Source organism: Ambystoma mexicanum, chromosome 6p, assembly GCF_040938575.1.
Source record: "Ambystoma mexicanum isolate Mex_15411 chromosome 6p, UKY_AmexF1_1, whole genome shotgun sequence".
Classification (NCBI taxonomy): Eukaryota; Metazoa; Chordata; class Amphibia; order Caudata; family Ambystomatidae; genus Ambystoma; species Ambystoma mexicanum.
The window spans coordinates 1,530,590,516-1,530,608,446 of NC_090935.1; the positions used below are offsets into that span (position 1 = coordinate 1,530,590,516).

The 17,931-nt window shown below is 44.4% G+C and overlaps 1 protein-coding gene across 1 annotated transcript in view; it reads right to left on the minus strand.

Moving 5' to 3' along the window:
• Positions 1 to 17,931, minus strand: part of LOC138510613 (coiled-coil domain-containing protein 17-like) — a 377,034-nt gene that overhangs the window by 152,208 nt on the left and 206,895 nt on the right. Inside the window, exon 8 of the mRNA XM_069626398.1 lies at positions 16,546 to 16,736. Coding sequence (XP_069482499.1) covers positions 16,546 to 16,736 — 191 coding nt within the window. The remainder of the gene's footprint in view (positions 1 to 16,545; positions 16,737 to 17,931) is intronic.

The following is a 17,931-nucleotide window of genomic DNA, read 5'->3' on the forward strand; positions in this document are numbered from 1 at the left end:
AGGAGGTTTATTTTAGTCCTTTTTCTGTGTTCGCTCCGCAGCTCCGAACGCGGGACGCAACGCTGCCGGGAGTATTTAAATCCCCGCCTCCCGGCAGGTTGTTGCGTTGCAACCCCCCTCTGTTGTTTACTTTCGACTCTGGGTCCTTCGCTCTTCCTCTGCACCTCGCTTTGGAATTTCTCAGGGGGTACTCCCCTTGGATACTTTCTCCGGGGTTCCAGTTTTTCTCCGGCGGTCTCTCTCGGTCTCTCTCTCTCTCTCTCTCTCTCTCTCTCTCTCTCTCTCTCTCTCTCTCTCTCTCTCTCTCTCTCTCTCTCTCTCTCTCTCTCTCTCTCTCTAACGCTCTCTCTCGCTCTCCTGTACTCTTACCTTGCTCTTTTTTTGGTCCAGTCAGCGTGGGGTTTCTTCCGTGCTCCTCCGCTGTGCATTCCTGGAACATTTTCGACCTCCACTTCAGCCTCCTCAGCTGCTGCCTTCTCCGCCTGCGCTTCAGGCCTGCTGCTATTGTTGGACTTGGACATCTTGTGGCCACCCTTCAGTTGTTGGAGATCCTTCGCTTCCTTCTTTTTCATCCGTGAACAACTGGCCTTCGCAGACAAGTCTTGGCACCTCTTATCAGGGTTTTTTCCCCTTTGCGGGTTTTTCCCTGCAATTTCTGGCTTGGTCCCGGAAAGGAGGTCACTGTGCCGCTGTTCTCACCCAACGGCCACAGTGGCTTCTCTCCGTGACAGGCCCACGCACCAGAAAAAGGAGAGAGACTACCTGGCACATCGCAGACTGCAAGAAACCATTGACTCGGAAAACTCAGGTGAGGAGAACGTGGGTACAGGGGAAACTCAGCCAAGGGTACTCGTCAAGTCACACTGGGCTCCAGTAAGTAAACCGCTGCTCTCTATCACCTGAGAATGCCTAAGAGTCTCTCATCAGCTCCTGACATTCCCATAGCATGTCCTTCTTGTGCAGCCTTGCCCTTCTTTGTAAATGAGCTGCCTGGCTTCGCCACACACGTAACCCTCTTTCAGTTTCTTCACCTTCACAGAGAAACGCAGCACTCTCCCACCAGCATCTCCCGCAGTCAACAAGAGAAGCGGCTCTGCTGCTTCCTTCTTGTGACCGCCTCTTCTTGATTCCTTTGTCTCTCGTGGCATCCACTTCACGCTTCTGCTTCTGTCTGGGCCCCAGTAAGTAAAGCGCTGCTCTCTATCACCTGAGAATGCCTAGGAGTCTCTCACCGGCTCCTGATGTTCCCATAGCATGTCCTTCTTGTGCAGCCTTGCCCTTCTTTGTTAATGAGCTGCCTAGCTTCACCACACCAGTAACCCTCTTTCAGTTTCTTCACCTTCACAGAGAGACACATCTCTCTCCCACCAGCATTAGACTTTTATTCCCTACTTCAGTAGGCCTTTAAAGTTCCCCGGCACAGGTATTTGCAAGCAACCACTAAAAGCGATTGCTGGGTTTCTATCCTTTCTGGCTCTGCACTGCTTGATTCCTCTTCTTCGTCCCAGTGTTTTGGTCATTCTGGCAAATGAAGTTCACCTTTGAGAATTGTTTTGGAAAACATGAGGAAACATTTCCAGTAGTCTTAAATGGGGAATGAGTTCTGGATGATTGATGAGTGGAATTGAAGAGGGTGATTTCCCTATTCTTCATGGGAAAAGGTCTGGATGTATCACAATAGGCCACGAGGGTGTTGTATATGAAAGGGTTATTTTCAAGAGAAAATGGGGATACCATGTCTCACCCAATGAAGTCTTGACATCTCCCCAGAGATTTTCTGCCCCCATGTGATCCTCCCTCATATAGCTGCCACCAGGGTCAGGATCAGGTAGTGGCTGCCGTCCCATGGCCATATGGGAGGAGGTAACCACCAGGGAATCAGTGATGATTCCATCAGATGCATCACAGGACCTATACAGTATTTACATTGGCCTATTGCAGGTGTCACCATAAACTAAGAGAGATATATTTATTTAATTGGAGTGATTGATTGCTTCTGTTTATTATATGATCTTGTCCATTAAACATCATCAAAAACAGTTTAACTTCATGAAAAATACAAAAATCAATAATGTAATGCCAGTCGCATACACTTTACAGAATTCAATCAACATAGAAAGAATTACATTGCAAAAATAAGTAATATCAGTCCTAACAAATGTATTAGTAAATCCAGCACACCAAAACAATATTGCTTAAACCAACCTGCATAGGGATACAATGAAAATAATAACAATCAAAACATTCTTAAATGTCAAATCCAGTGCAGCATTTCCCTTCTTCTCCCTACATACTGTCCTCAGTAAATAAACATAAAAACAAAGCATCTTTTGTAGTTTCGTTATTTGTTACTTGGAAGATAAATCTAAGCCTAGTTTTCCTTAGAATGTTTTACAATGGGCATAGCAGTATAAAGTTAAATAAATCATCACAAATATTTAGCCAAAATTGACAACATTTATTTCCTATTTATCCTTTCCATCTAGAGGTGTAAGGTGCAAAGAGCAAAATCTTCAACCTCATCTTCAGGTGTGGGGTTTTTGCAGTTACAGGCTCTATCTAAACGAAATTGGGTTTAGCTTCTAAATCACTTTTTGTAGCTCAGCCAACCAAGCTTGGAAAGAATGCTTTACCTACAATCTAGTATTCTCGCTTACTTCATGTGGACTATCCAATACATATTTAAGCTCCAGCTTTGTTTCCCACTATTTTAAGTTATTAAACCATGATCGAGAATGTGCTCATGGTAAAGACATCAAATCAAACAAGTCTTGCTTAAAAATATAAAGTATGGGTGAGCTCCATATTTTAACCCAGTGCATCAGATGGTGAAGTCTGGTTTCATGCAAAATTCCATGAATATCCGTCCATATGTGTAATGGGATGTTTGCAGTGCACTTGGGCAATGTCAATACAGCTTTGAATGAGAGATTTGCTTTCATTCCTATACTCTGTAAAACTGCTATATTCCGCATTTCAGCTCCCTACAAGTGTACTGGAAGAGCCTGAGCATGCTATACCTCCATGGCTGGGGTAATTACCCACCCTCCGGAGCGTGTTCTGAACGTCGCCATTGCTCAGCCTCGGATGACACCTGCAGCCGTGACCAAAATTCTATTGCCACCCGATAAAGCTGATTGTATTTTGCGCTGTATATTAACAGGAGGAAAGCGTTTTTACTATGCATTCTTAATGATTTGGTTTTTAACACTGTCGAGTCATATATTCTTTTTAAACCTTATTTTGGCACAGCAAAAGCCTCTTAATGAAAGCTCTTGATACTTTCCTTAAAGATGTAGTTAGATAAACCCTTTAATAAACTCGGAGCATGATTTGTAATCATTTTTAATCACTTGAAACAGCCCTGGTTTGGGTCCAGAAATACATATTTTATAGTTTTAACATGCAAACCTCGTTTTTGGCTTTTTTGTTAATAGCTATGTTTTGGGCAATGTAAATATTTAATTATTATTAGTAACTTTTGATAATTACATGTGTAAATGCATGTCCTTTTACAATGTTTGAACAGAGTGTTCTTCACTCGTGTTCTGCTCAAGATTAGCCGTATCCGAGTACATTTCCAGACATCTTTGCTTGTCATCAGAAGATACTATTTCTTAAGATACAATATCAGGTCTGTGGTAGTTTGAGTAGTGAACACAAGAGTCTGAGAAGAGAATTTGAATACAACTCTGTTTTTATTAATAACAGTGATCGGGGTGGGGTGGGAAAACGCCTACCCATTCTAATAACACAAAAATCTACACGAGAAGGTGAAGGTCCGGACATCCAGAATTAGTGATTATAAGGTTTCTACCCTTGTATTTGGATCATATTCCTTAGGTAGCACTGGAATCCATAGGGTGACCAATATAAAATAAAACCCTATACTTAAGTCCTGAGCAAAGCCCAACAAACATGTGAAAAACCTATTCTTTAAAGTCCAAACCTATGCTAACACAGATCTGAGACTCCACCGCAGAAAGGATGTCCAAGCTTTACTCAGTATGCCTGCTCTCTAGGCCCCTCTGTACATGCCCTGCACTTCAGCTCTTAATCAGGATTCATTGTGGCGTCATACAGCGGATATTTTCCAATCTCAGATATCAATGCTCGTCTCTTGAGGTCCCCATCCTGCTCGGATTATAAATTCTTCCCTTGTATTAGGGACAGAATATGAATGTCTTGTGGCTCCTTCACTGAATCCTTGACTCTTCAATGCAATTCTTCTGATGCTACATCAGGCCCCACCCATGCCTCTCCTCCGTATTGAAGGTGGTGAGCGGTATTTCTCCTCCCTAAACTTGGGGTGTCTGTCAGGCAAATGATATTCTTCCCTTGACGTCTCTTCCATGGAACAGTCTCTGCCTTGAGTTTACGTGGAGTGTATGGCAACTCACCCTGCAATTCCCACTTGACAAGGTATGTATCTGAGGCCCTGTCTTTATTCTCTCTGCCATGAATCCAATGGAACAGGTTCTTCAGTGCTGCACATGCCAGCTTTCTCCAGATGCTAGGCTTAGGTTTGCCAGATTAAGTGGTCAGCGATATGTCTTCCCTGGGATCGTGGTCTCTCCCAGTAGGGTCTTTTCCCATGTGTGGTTTTCAAAGGACATCTTTTGTGTCAAGCACAACTGCAGCTGAGGATGCATCTCCTCCTGAGTACTCTCTCCTACTGGACTTCTCCTGCTTTCTTTGCATGGCATGGAGATTCTCCATTCCTTTGCCTTTGTTTCCCATAGGTTGCTTTTTAGGCTACTTGTAACTCTTGGTCATGATTACCACATGGCTGGGCTGCCCTGGTTCCTTCTCTGATGTGCCAGCAAAACTTCGAAGATAGGCCTGTGGGGCGATGCCATTGTGGTCTGCATCCCTTTGCAAACACCAATTCCCTGCAGTTCTGCGTTCCCATTGGTGGCACCTGGTCTTCAGAAAGCAACTTCTGTGTGAAAGCATTCTCTGCTCTTTTTGCTTTTCAGTGAAGTAGTTGCTGTGGTTGGTGCACAATTGACATAGACTGCAGTTTTGCAGTCTTGGTAGAGTGGCCAGGTTGCCTCTCCCTCATGGTGTGTAACTACTGAGACCTTACTGTGGATGTAACAAGGGCTCGCCTCTACCTCTGAGAATTCAGGGATGCAGTCTGCCAAGGGAGTCATATCCCGAGACCATACTTCGAACATGGAGTGAAAAATGTGCAATGCTTCATTAGGCTCTACTACATTTTGGATGTCATAGTTTGTCTTCCCCTGAGGGATATACAACTAGTTGGGAGAATTACTGGCCCTGGAAGATTCGGCCTCTGTACCCTCAGGGTGGGACATCAGAGAGCGGCCAGTCTAGCCCCATCACCAGAGGCCCAGGACTCTCCAATAAGAAGCTAGGAAGGGGTGAACATTCACCACATGTCGACCTGCATAGATGTGGCTACCCGACATAAATCTAAATGGTCTACTACCCAAATGGTTGTTCTCCCTAAACTAACAGGGAAAGAAAAGTAATCAAATTCCATGTTAATTGTAGTGTTAAAGTTAGGGAAAGTCTGTAATTGTGCATTGGGCACCAATCTCATATAGCTGCAGACAGCAATAGAAAGGCAGTGAGAAGTAAGGAGCATGAAAGGTGTGTTCTGATGGTGGAAAAGCAGAGGGGGCTAGGTAGGACAAATGGTGATGATTTACACTAAAGCATTTACTTTGTGGAGGCTGCTCACCTTGCTGTGACTGTCATGATCTGCTGTGCCTTTAAAACTCCCAGGAGGTGTGGAGCACCGGCGTTGAATTCAGCAGATGAGTTCAATCGCTCGTCAGTTGGCTGTTGGGAGGCCAGGAAACGTGATGGATGAGGGTTGGAACTTAAGAAGCTACTGATACCGACAGTGGGGTGGTGCTGAGTGTGTTGCACATGGTGTGTCGAAGACCTTTGGAGAGGTGGAAGGAAGTAAGGCCACCGCAGAAGGTAAGCAACCCCTCTCCAATACTACTGCAGAGACTGCTTCCACTACTCCTTCTATATTTGTTGCTGTTAACAGCCCGGACGTACCTGCGCTTGCCAGTTTTCAGGACACTCCCATGGCCACCTCTCCCGCCTAGCCCCTCTGCACGCTTTCAAACTTTTCTATGCTCTGAGAGTGTACTGACTTGGTGCTGAAGCCTAAGGCTGTAACAACCTTACTAAACCCCACAGCCCCGCCAGCTAGCATGAATTCTGGCTCCCCGATGATCAATATTGACCAGGACACCGGGGAGGTTTTAACACACACCATGACTTTCTCTACTGCAGCTGCTGCTGCTAGTGCACTGGAGGCCGCAGCGTAGGTTGGGACTATGTTCTATAGATAAAGTTGGGGCCTATAAGCTTTCTGAGCTGGGCAGAGAGTGGAAGTTCACTCACAAATTACGTACAGAGGGCGCCCACTCAACTGGCGCCTCCAGGAGCCTATTACATCTATGGCGGAGGGAGGGTTGATGGATCTGGAGGTTGCAGTTGTACCCATTTCACCACCAGTGACGGACTGGGAGCTTGTGCCGGAATTTCAAGCTGAGCTTGCTTTAGAGGACCAGCAGATAGTTAAGGCACATGTTCATCAGAGTCATGAAGCCCCAGAGTACCTAACACACTCTCATACACAACTGCAACCTCAAACTTGAATACAATTAGCAAATGCACCAGGACCTCCGGAGCGGAAAACCCTGCCAACCGAATGTCTCAGCCAACATTTGGGCCAGCACAGTTGAGGAAAAACAAGGGGTGGCAGTTGTTAACACCTTTTTTTGAATTGTTTAAAGTGAACGCAAAATAACGTGATTGGGCAAACACTGTAAATGAAATTACATATGGGATATGCTGGAAGGGATAGAAGGTATGGGGGCAGAAGAAGGTGTGCCTGCAACTAATAGAGCAGAGCCGGACACAGCCCCCAGATAGTTTGTATGCTGACATATTCAAGAGGGCCCACAAAAGGGCTGAATTGACAGTGGGATAAGATAGCCATGAAGGGGGATGAAGGAGGTGAAGGAGGTGAAAGGCAAGGGCCTACACTAGAACTAAATACAAAATTAGATACGTAAGGTGAAATGATTTTGCCTGATTCGAGGATGCCCCTTTATTACCATGCTATCAACACCAGTACTCCGGACCCCAGCTTAAAAATATCAGAGTCACCAAAAACCTGTGGAAAATCAATGGAAATGTTGCTAAAAGCAGACATTGCTAGAATCAAATCACACAAATGATAACATTAGTTGATTCAGATTGTTCGATAGCGATAAACGAGGATAAACAGTTACAGAGCTCAGATAAAGGAGCAATTGTGTACACTTTGGGGTCTCTAGGAAGGGAATTGGGACCCATGGAGAGCCCTGGAGGCCTCAGACTCTTCCATGACTGATAGTTCAGCTTCTAAAAGCCCATCACCTCCTCTTGGGTATAAAGTGGGAAGAACTGTAGAACAACATTAAGCTGGCCCTTTGGATTTGCCTAATAAAAACGACCCGCTAACCATCACGCCCATGTTATCCATAGCTATGGCCCCATTTACAAAACTTTATAAAGCTATAAATAACACATTAAAAGGACAATGTACCCCAAATGCAATGATGCACTCAAAGTTACTATTCTTGGAAGGATACTTAACGGCTGTGACTGTGAACAACACAGAAGCAAATCGGGAAAAGAATCCAAGAAGATCCTCATATAAACACTCTATTAAGGACAATTATAAAGACCCTGCAAAAGAACATAGTCAAACTCCATTGATGAGCGAGAATTAGGGGCAGGACAAAGTAGCCCAAAATTCAAACTTGGGTCATACAACCGAGGTACAATACAAAAAGCCATGGAAGGGTGCAGCTAGTCAGTGTGACATGGAGAGAGTGTGCACAACTGAGAGGGATTCTTAAAAGCCAGAAGACATGAAAACAACAGGAAATAATACTGGTCGCCCTTACAAAGAACAATGCTGCGTGACCAATTGTGACCAATGTTTCCAGCTCTCCATCGATTATGGACTCAAGAGGGTGCAGACTAGGTACAGAACATCATAAGACTGCAAGCAGCAGTCTAGCCTTTTAAACAACTGAAGTTCAGGTGGAGACCTGCAGTATATCTGAGAGGCGGAAGCAGTTCACTTCGCGTTGCTACTCTCGTAGGAATATGGCCACGCTCCGTGAGTCCGCTTAGTGATATTATCTACTTGCTTAAATACCACTTATAGAAATTCCTTTTCTGAACTCTTTAACTTACCTTTCTATACTTTCCACTGCAGATCCGCCGTTTCAGGCATTTCCCACAACCTACCTCTATCATCCCAGCAGAATCACCATTTTCCGCAGACGGCATTCAGACACCGCAATAAGATTCAGGCTCCACCCATCCGCCCTTCTAGCACTCGTAGTAGCTTAGCGTCCGAGTTCATTCTCTTCCGGATCATCTCCCATTCTGTTTCCTTCCCAGATGCAAAATGCGACCTGCAGTTTCGCACTCAGTTTCACGTCCAGCTCTTGATCTGTGCGAGATAGGAGTCAAGTTCTCCTTGGGTACCTGGGTTAATCCCGTTTTCCCGATAGGAACCTTTCTGTTGAATATTACCGATCCCTCTGGGTTTTGTTTACCAAGTCATTGGTTATTTACTTCCGTGATTCTGCCTTTTTTCTATTCGGTCACAATCACCGTTCTCCTTCCACGTCTGATTTTAACAGCGCATCCACGGCCATAGTAGGGGTACGGAGAAGCACAGAGAAGGGGGTAGAGGTTCTTCTTTCAAAAGCAGTGAGGGATTAACAGCTGTCATAAACATCTCTCTCTCTCTCTCTTGATCAGTTTCCTACAAGAGCCAGGGGCCACAGTTAAGCAGAAGGACGGCAGAAGACACCCTTAACATCCTAATTCTCCAATCCTGATTCGGAGAAGGCTGCATACAGGACCCTACGAACCCCAGCAGCTCAACAGGGTTTTTTCCCTTCAGGGTTTCCATGGGATTCTCACCGGGCCCGAGCCTTTGGCTGGGGCTCGGCGAGACGCTCAGGTAGATTCCTATTACTACAAAAATGGATAGGAGCATTCCCAGCCGTGCTAAACCTATCAAGAAACAGGTTGGAGGATTTCTGTGTATTATTGCAATTCTGAATGAAATGCTGAAATCGTGGTATAACACCAATGCAGAGAGTGAAATTGTATCAGCTAGCAATGGGGTGTTGAGTAAAAACATTGATACGGAACAGCTCTGAGCGTGTCTGCAAATTCTTTTTCGGTTTTTAGTACAAAACCAAAGGAAAAGACGCACAGAGCACCAAGGACTCAGACAACGGAAACCCAGTGAGCCCGACACAAAGGTAAATTGAATGGGTCTCACAAACTTCTAAGAAATCTCAGCACTCCAACGGTTGTTTTAAAGCCAAACATAAAAACTAGACAGAAGGAAATACTTGTGGTGTTAGATCACGTGATTGAAGAAGATCTAACTGAAGAAAAGGATGAGGACTCAGTCCAGGAGAAACTGACGAACCTAACTGTATACTCAGTGGAAAACTCTGAAAATCAGGGCGAAATGGTGATAGACGCCCAAGTCACAATAGTCAATAATAAGGAAAACCTTGAAGAAGAATCAGGAGGGTGCTTAGTGAGCCGAGAGCCCCCAATAACGACAAAAACATTCTTTACACTGGCAGAGAAAAGGCAAGTTGCTGTTGAGAAATACAAGCAAACACATGGCGTGGGCTCATTAAATGCACAGGGGGATGAAAAGGACGAAACAGGAGACCAAGATGACAACGCTGTGAGAGGGCATACTAAGTTGGATCACTTTCATAAAGCCGACCGAAGACCAATAATAAAAGATATGGAAGAGGACAAACCCCAACCACGAAGAATAGAAAGGGTAGGCACTGGGCCCCAGCTGGGAAAAGTCAGAGACAATAGAAGGTGCGTTTGACTGGAGAGGCTGCTGGATAGGGAGGCTAACTTAATTTAAACAGAAGAAACATCATGGAGTGGTTCCATGTCTTAAAATCGTGGCAAAAATGCCGTGTTTTTTTGCGCCACAATCATGTAAAGGATGCAGGGGACACTCCTGGAACCCCCAGACCAATTATACCATTTAAAGGGGGTGGGGGACACCCCCGCTCCCCTTAAATGGTGTAATGGGGTACACCTTTACCGGGTCAAACCACAGCATTTTTGCAACGATTTCTTTTACCAGCGACATTTTTTATGCGATTTTATTACCTGATACCCATGGAGTTACTACACGGTGTCCCAAACTTAAGACAGATTCGCCCGAGCAATCTAAAAGTGATCGAATTTGTGGACAAGGCGAGAATGGACCTGGTGTACATCCACACTAACTCACGTATTGTTAAACAAATGCTGCTTGACACCGAGGGTAGCTTCCAATAACTAAGCTTTAACTGGCCAAAGATCAAGGAAAACCACTTGGATAACAGACCTATTACGCAAAAAAACAAAGAAGATGTAGAACAGTGCCAACTTGCTTCACCGGAGACCAAAAACAAGTGGAAACATCAGGGGGAGAAAGTGCCAGGCCAATTACTCAGGGTACTCAACTGAATCGAAAATATGAAATTGTTCAAAGTGACCCGGGGAGTCAACCCTATGAAGAAGAGTGTATCCATAATGGTTGTTTGTCAAGGATATCATACAATAGAAAGAAAAGTGTCCCTGCTACAACCTAGGCCAGCACACACCTTGGAGAGCAACCTTTGGGGCTGGTTGCCTAGGGCCCTAGAAAGCCCAAAGCAACAATAGCTGGTGAAGAACAGAACGGGCCGCACATTAATGGCTTCATGGAACGCCATGGGCTATAAACTTGTAAATGCCAAGAGTGATGTTAGGTTGGGGGCTTTGACATACTATGCCTCTAAGAAACATGGTTAGGCAATAAACTGAGCCTTGACAGCTACACAGTGGTATTAAATCAGGCAAAAAAAGGTTTCATGTGGAGGCTGGTTTCTGGCCTACTCACAGCCGTCAAGAATGGGATCAGTTTGGATATAATTAAAGCAGAGACCTCTGACCTATATATGCAATGGGTGGTTGTGGGGTGGAATTCTCTGGAAAGTTCAAATAATGAGACTTGCAGGTCACAACTAACTATTATTAATGTCTACTGGCATCCAGACGCGACTGAAGCAGACGATTTTATGGCAAGAGTGGCAGATTACATTGATGCAGCATATAGTGAAGATGGTCTAGGCCACATCATTCTATATGGGGATTTAAATAGTATATGCTTGAAGAAAGATGGGACTCTAATCTGTGAGGACATCAGGGGATTAACTCTGTTGGAGAAAAGAGGTCTTTCATGGTTGGATTTAATGAAAAAAAGAGACCTACACATTTCGAATGACCAAGTCAAAGGTGACATACTCCGACGAGCAACATGGTCAAGAGGCAATCAATCAACTATCATAGACTACATCTTCGTATCTAGGCCCATGTTGGACCTGGTGAATGCCTTTAGAGTGGTGTGCACTGCAATGAGCGACCATCAGCTGCTAAGAGTTTTTTGGGAGACGGGTGTGCAGAGGAAGGATGTGATAATGAACGTGTCTGTGGAGGCAAGTGGCGGCAGTGGCAACCACGTGAAAATGTCTAAAGAAAATGCGGAACTATTAACATCTAGGTACCCGGAACAAGCTAATCAAACATTGGCGAAAAAATCGGAAATAAGGTTGAATATACCCACTTACTGTTTTGCTTTATGGTTAAGAAACAGGGTGCTGCTGGTGCTTTTATCAACCCATGCAATAAGTACACTGGGTTGATAGTGGAGACAAGAAAGGAAATGAGGGAAGAGTTAAAGAGGGAAAAACTGTTGGGCACAGAAGAGCTACTAGTTGCAACGAAGAAGATCAAAAACAATGATAAAGTATGGTTGCGATGGCATACAGGAAAGAATGTCCAACAGATTGCGGAAAACATGCTGAAGGCAATATACATTGAAAAGAAATTGAACGAGATATTGGGCTTGCTGAAGAGCAGTGAAACCCCTCAGTCTGTGACACAGATAAATAGTGTGCCTGAGAGTTTGTGGGCACTTTTTTCTGGGCACAGTGGGAGGGATTGTACCAAGGCGAAGGAGCCATTGATGGAGTGGCTGTTACCTTACCGTTTGGAAGACATGAGGTTAAAAATAGATAAGGCCAGTAGTTCTCATGCCCCGGGCCGAGATAGCATCACAAATGTGATGCTGAAGCAAGAGCTGGAATTGTGTGCAACATTCTTGAACGATTTATTTGAGAAGAAAGTGGAAACTAAAAACTTGCTGAATTCATGGAAGAGATCAATGATAGTGCCAATATTCAAGAGGGGCAATAGAGACAACCCCAAAAATGATCGTCCATTTGCACTCTTGGACGTGATCAGAAAGACCTTTTGTTCCCTTCTTTTATCCAGATGAAATGAATGGTCAGCAAAAGAACAGTATAATGATGTTTTCCAAACTGGCTTTTTATGGGTCTGGGGACAGGTTTTAATATCAAGTTCTTAAATATAACGAAGAGCAGGGCTGGAGAGCAAATGAAAAATCTATTTGGCTTTTGTGGACTTAGTCCAGGCCTTTGATGGGGGATTAGGGGCAAGTTGTGGTTGAAGATGTCCCTTTGGAATTGCCCCAAATCTCTATTGGCCCCCTTGAAAGCCCCTCACACAGGCACAAGCCTCAGGATTAGATGGAATAGGGAGGGTTTCTCGTCAGAGAGACGCCGGAACATGGATGCAGCAGATTTCATCTGCTTGTTCTGAGAGGGTCCTGTTCCCCCAAGCTCTGAAGTGCAGAGGTTGCGCAGCAGAAGACATGTGGGAAGGCTGTCTTTCCCCATGTGAGCCTGAGTACCGTGGTTGCCATGAAGAGAACGTGCTGGAGACCGAGGCGAGGAGCTGTTGTCAAGCCATGGGTCTCAGGAGCGAGAGAGCCAAACCAGAGACACCTTCAGCGAGGAAGGGTGTGGGTCCCTGTAAAGCCAGGAGCAGTAGAAGCAGTAGAAGTTATGGCAGAAGTCGTGGAAGTTGTGCAACCCACAGAACAAGATTAACAGAAGCCAGTGAGTGAAACCTGAAGCTGAAGTTATTAATTGAAGCTTTAATAAGGGAGCAATGGAAAAGTAGCACCTGCGTGTATCAGGTAATTCCCATTTACTCCCAAGAAGAGCAAATGCTGCGAAAGCCCATTGTTAAACCTTTAACCTTTCAAAACTACATAAAGAAGTGGTTGCGTGTGCCTAGATGTGATTTCCAAAGGAAGACTGAACTCTATCCTTTATTTCACATGGCCATTTATCTCTTATGAAAGAAGTTTAGCAGTTAAACATTGTATCTACAATTGAAGAGGAGAGCAAGCATTGCCCAAGCAAAGAGTCTCCCCATTTTATGATTAAAAGCAACCTATCTCATAGCCAAAAAGCAATACAACTATTACTGCGAACCCAAGGGCAGTTCAACCTTACCTAGGATACAAGTGTGCAAGCATGACCTGAAGCCAAGAGAGTGGCACCAAGACTTCTGTGTAATTATTTGGGCTAACAGTTGGCAGAGAGGTGAAGTCATAGTTGGGGAAGGGCAACCTGCTGCTTGTAAAGATTATTTGAAGTTGACACAACCTATATTGCCAAAGGCTGTGAAGGAAAGAGATGTGGGTCATAAAGGCAAACCTAGGTTGTTACTGTGGCAAGAAAGGCAAAGAGGCGGCCCCTTTTGAGAGAGATATTCAGAGGAAGAGTGCCGTGCCTACTTGAAGGTGTTGAAGTACTTTAAAGTGACTCTTAACAATACTGGTCTTGAATCACAAATTACTGAAGCTGTGGTGTTAGTCCAAAGTACTGAAGATGTGGTTGTATATCTGGTTGTCAGTAGAAGCAACATTTAAGTAACCTAAACAAAGTAGAGTACTATGAGGCAAAGGAGACAGTTCCCATGGTAAACTTGAGTAGAAGTGAAGTTGTTGAAGTAGAAGCAGCAGCACTGTGAAGTCATCCTGACATATATACCTATTGTGAATCCTAATATTGTAACTAATGACATACTGACTGTTAACAAAAACTATGTTTAAGTAACAGTGGTAGAAGTTGTATTTCATTTTGAACTGTGGGAAGCTTCTTGGATAAGTGAAAGAGGTGGCAAAGCATTGTGGATGTTCTGAGGAAGTGCAAAGTCCATCTTTTACCAAGGAGAAGGGACTTGCTATTGTTGAAACTTTGGTTAGCAAAACTTTACCTTGACATTGAAACATGAAGAAATGATTAGAGACTATTCTATCTTCAAGGATTTACTTTTTTTTTTTTTTTAAACATTGGAGTGGAGTACACTTTGCATCCTGCGGAAGGGAACTTGCCAAGGGTATTGAGAGGTCATCAAGAAACTGTGAATGTTGTTGATACTATTTGAATTGCCATATATTTTCTTTGTATTCAATGTTTAGTGATAGGGCCAGACAGGGCCCTTAGTTGTGGTTAGGCAGGGAAATAAACATAAAAAGGGATAGCTCATCATTAGCTACAGCAACTTAAAATGCATCAAAGTCTTTCCCTCCACGGCTTATCAATCTGTTCAAAAAGATTCCAGATAAATTCCCAGGCACTCACAGTCTCTTGGTCAATTGCTGCCTAGCAAGGTACTCCTTGTTGTCTCTCCTGATACAGTGGGAAGGTGAACACCTCCAGTACCTGAAACCATCACTGTGTCCTAGCCACAAGGTGTAACACTACCTACAGTTTGACATCCATGGACCGGGAAAGCCACAGAAACCTTTTGGTGGCAGTTTCCATAGTAGGGTAATTTAGGGTCTTAGCACTGTCCTTCCCTTGCTTTGTCTGGGTTCTTCATCTCTATGCTTTTCCCTGTTTCGCTGAACATGCACTGTTCTCGTCTTTCCTCACCACCCTGCCACTTGCTATTTCTCCGCCAACATGGCTTCCACCCCTTCATATCAGGGGTTCACCCTTACCCCATGCCTTAAGTAATACCTGCCTTTTCATACATCCTCTTCTGGCTAGTTCTGGCCTCAACAGCCTTCTCTTCCTCCCCCCGGCTCCCAGTTGCTTCTGTCTGGTTTTATTTAGCCACCCGGTGGGGTTATCCTCTTTTCAACACCAATTCCTTCCCTCCTTCTAACCACTTTAGCCCTTCTCTTTGCAATCACTGACTTTTCCATCCTTCCAACCTCTGTTTCTCCTCTCCATCCACCATCTGTAGTTCACTGTTCTTCTCCTTCCTACACCTGTTGTTTACATCCCTAATGCCTCTGCTGTTCTTGAACTTCCTCCACCTGCTTGTCTCCTCTTTCTACCTTTTAAAATTCTCATTCCTCCACCTACGGTTCTTCTTCCACCCTCACATGTTTTTCTCCTACCGACAATTGCTGTTCTCTACCTTCAGTCGGCTGTTCTCTCTTCTTCCCCTCTGATCTCCATTCTCCCCCTATCTTCTTCTGTCCCTCATTCTAAAGTCCGCGCCTCATAGATTTCTCTCCAAAAGCCAACTAATTCCAAACTCTGTGCCTCTCCTGCTCCAAACCCTCACATTGCTATATTTACTGTTCTCTCATTTATTCTCAGTCTACGCCACCTCAACGGGTTGCACTCTGGCACAGGGATCTCAGCTGTACCTTATTATTCTCTTTGCTTTCACACTGTTCATTTGAAAATATTTGTGGTTTTGTTGTTTACGACACCTGTAGTAATAACTTGCATGGAAGCTGGACCACAGCTGTCAGCTATTTTGAAATTGACTCTAGTGATTTTTGACACATGTGTGGGTTGATGCTGACATGGGTGTGGAGTAGCACCTGCTTGCTTTTGATGGTTACATGCTTGTGAATTGCAATGTCTCTATGGCATATGAGTGACACATATTTTCTCTTTGATGCTAACTATAGTGAATGGGTGTGAGCTGGACAGATGTATATCTGGGTTTCTCTTACTCTGAGATGCCACTATGCTGGGGTCAGGCCCTTTGGTGGGGGGCACCATCATAAAGAGGCAGGAGCCTTTGAAGTCTACAAGTGACAGCCACGTGCTTGCGGCAGATGGCTCAGTGGGGGTTACCAAGGGGTTCTTCTCCATACTGCCACCAGACCCATCATCCAGTGGTGCAGCAAGGTACCCAGCACTGTGAGTAACCCCACTAGAAGTCCCGAAAAGAAGAAAGGGGACTTTGTCACACGAAAAAAGATGGGACTGTAATCTGAAGATCACACACAGATCTCATCACTGTTTTCTGGAACTACTGAGCTGTCATGATAAACCAATGATGGGTGCTTTAAGGTGGTCTTCACTGGCACAACAGTCACAACACTCAGCTCCCCATAACGTATGTAGATTCTGTTATTAAATCATGTAATTGCACATTTGTATCTTCCAGAATAACAAATACGCACTTAGATTTGTAAATCTAAACGAGTTTTTCTTTTATCAGAAAAATTAACTATTATGATCCAACTTGGTGCAAGCTAACCCTGAGAAACACCTAAGGGTTTATGCGATTCATTACACTGTCATAGCAAGCAGTCATTGCGCAGGAATCCCAGATCCTTACCAAAGGAGGCAGTGTTGGATTGTAAGGCTGTGGGCGGGCCTCATGAGCCCCAGTTGTTTTCATGCGACGCCTCAGCCGCTGGATCTCCAATTCCTGCTTCAGAAGATCTAGCTCAGTGTTCAGGGTTCTCATTTTCTGTCTGGTGTTGGCCGCCCTGAGAAATGTTGGCACATCTGCAATCCTCTCCTTTTCTAAACTCAGAACAAAAGACATTATGAGAAAAATATGTGAGCGATTAAAACTGCACTCACAGACTATGTAGCGCTGTTTTTTCTGACCTAACGGAACATTGACTAAATGTATTGCTCCTATGAATCTTGCACTTTTACTGTAGACTGTTCAGAAAACACAAACAGTGCATCAAAGCTAAGTGTTCATGACAGTTAAGAAATCATAGAGCATGGGGAGAAGAGAGTGCAGGATAGTATCTGGGAAAAGAGAATAGTTTCAGTGGGGTCTTTATATCTGAAGAGAAGTGGAGGACCAAACATGAACAGTCTAACTATTGCACAGCTTGGGAGCATAGACAGTAAGAGAGAAAGTCAAATAGAGCACGCTGGTTAGGAAGTGAAAACAATGCAAATTATGATCATTCGAGAAAAAGAGTAGCGAGAATCAAAGACTCAAGAAGAACAAGAACGTATAGTTAAGGAGACATTTTGGGGCATCTCAAAAAGAATGCTGCTACCAAAGATTGGACCTTCTAAATTAGAACTAGTGGTGTGATAAGGTTGGATGCCCCCTGGGCACACTGAGCTTTGAATACCCACCTGCACGCCGGGCCCAATCATGTGAGCCCAGAGATCCCCTTAGCCCATTCTCTATCTCGAAGCTTACACATAGACCAACCACACCAAGGCAAGCAAATTCCTCAAGCATTCCAAGTGTCCTCAATTGTGTGCCCCAAGACAGGGCACTCAAATCAACGTCCACACTGTAGTTTAGACACCATAACATTACAGATGAGGAAAAGGTTAACCTTTATGATATTCATTTTTCTAATTAAGCAATAATTCCTGCGCAGGACACGCTTCACCAGGGGTCGCAGCCCATAGAACCAAGAAAAAGGCTCCAGTGTAGTGATGGCTTTCAAAAGTGTTTAAGTGCTGTTTTCATTCAGTGAAGCCTGATGCCAAGGGCTCATAGCTTTTGGCACCCCTCATTGTTTTATGTGGTGCTAAGGGCCTACCATTAAAGAAATTGGAAAACAGAGCAGCGACCATTTCTCAAGTTATGAAAAAGCTACAGAAGAAGGTGGGCGCAGAGGAATTACAGGCAGGAACTTCTCAGAGCGCCTTCTTCACTTCCATGGCAGACATTTGCAAAGCAGTCAGCAGAGACTAGATTATGACATAAGTGCTAGTAGGGGTCCAGGGTGGGTGGATG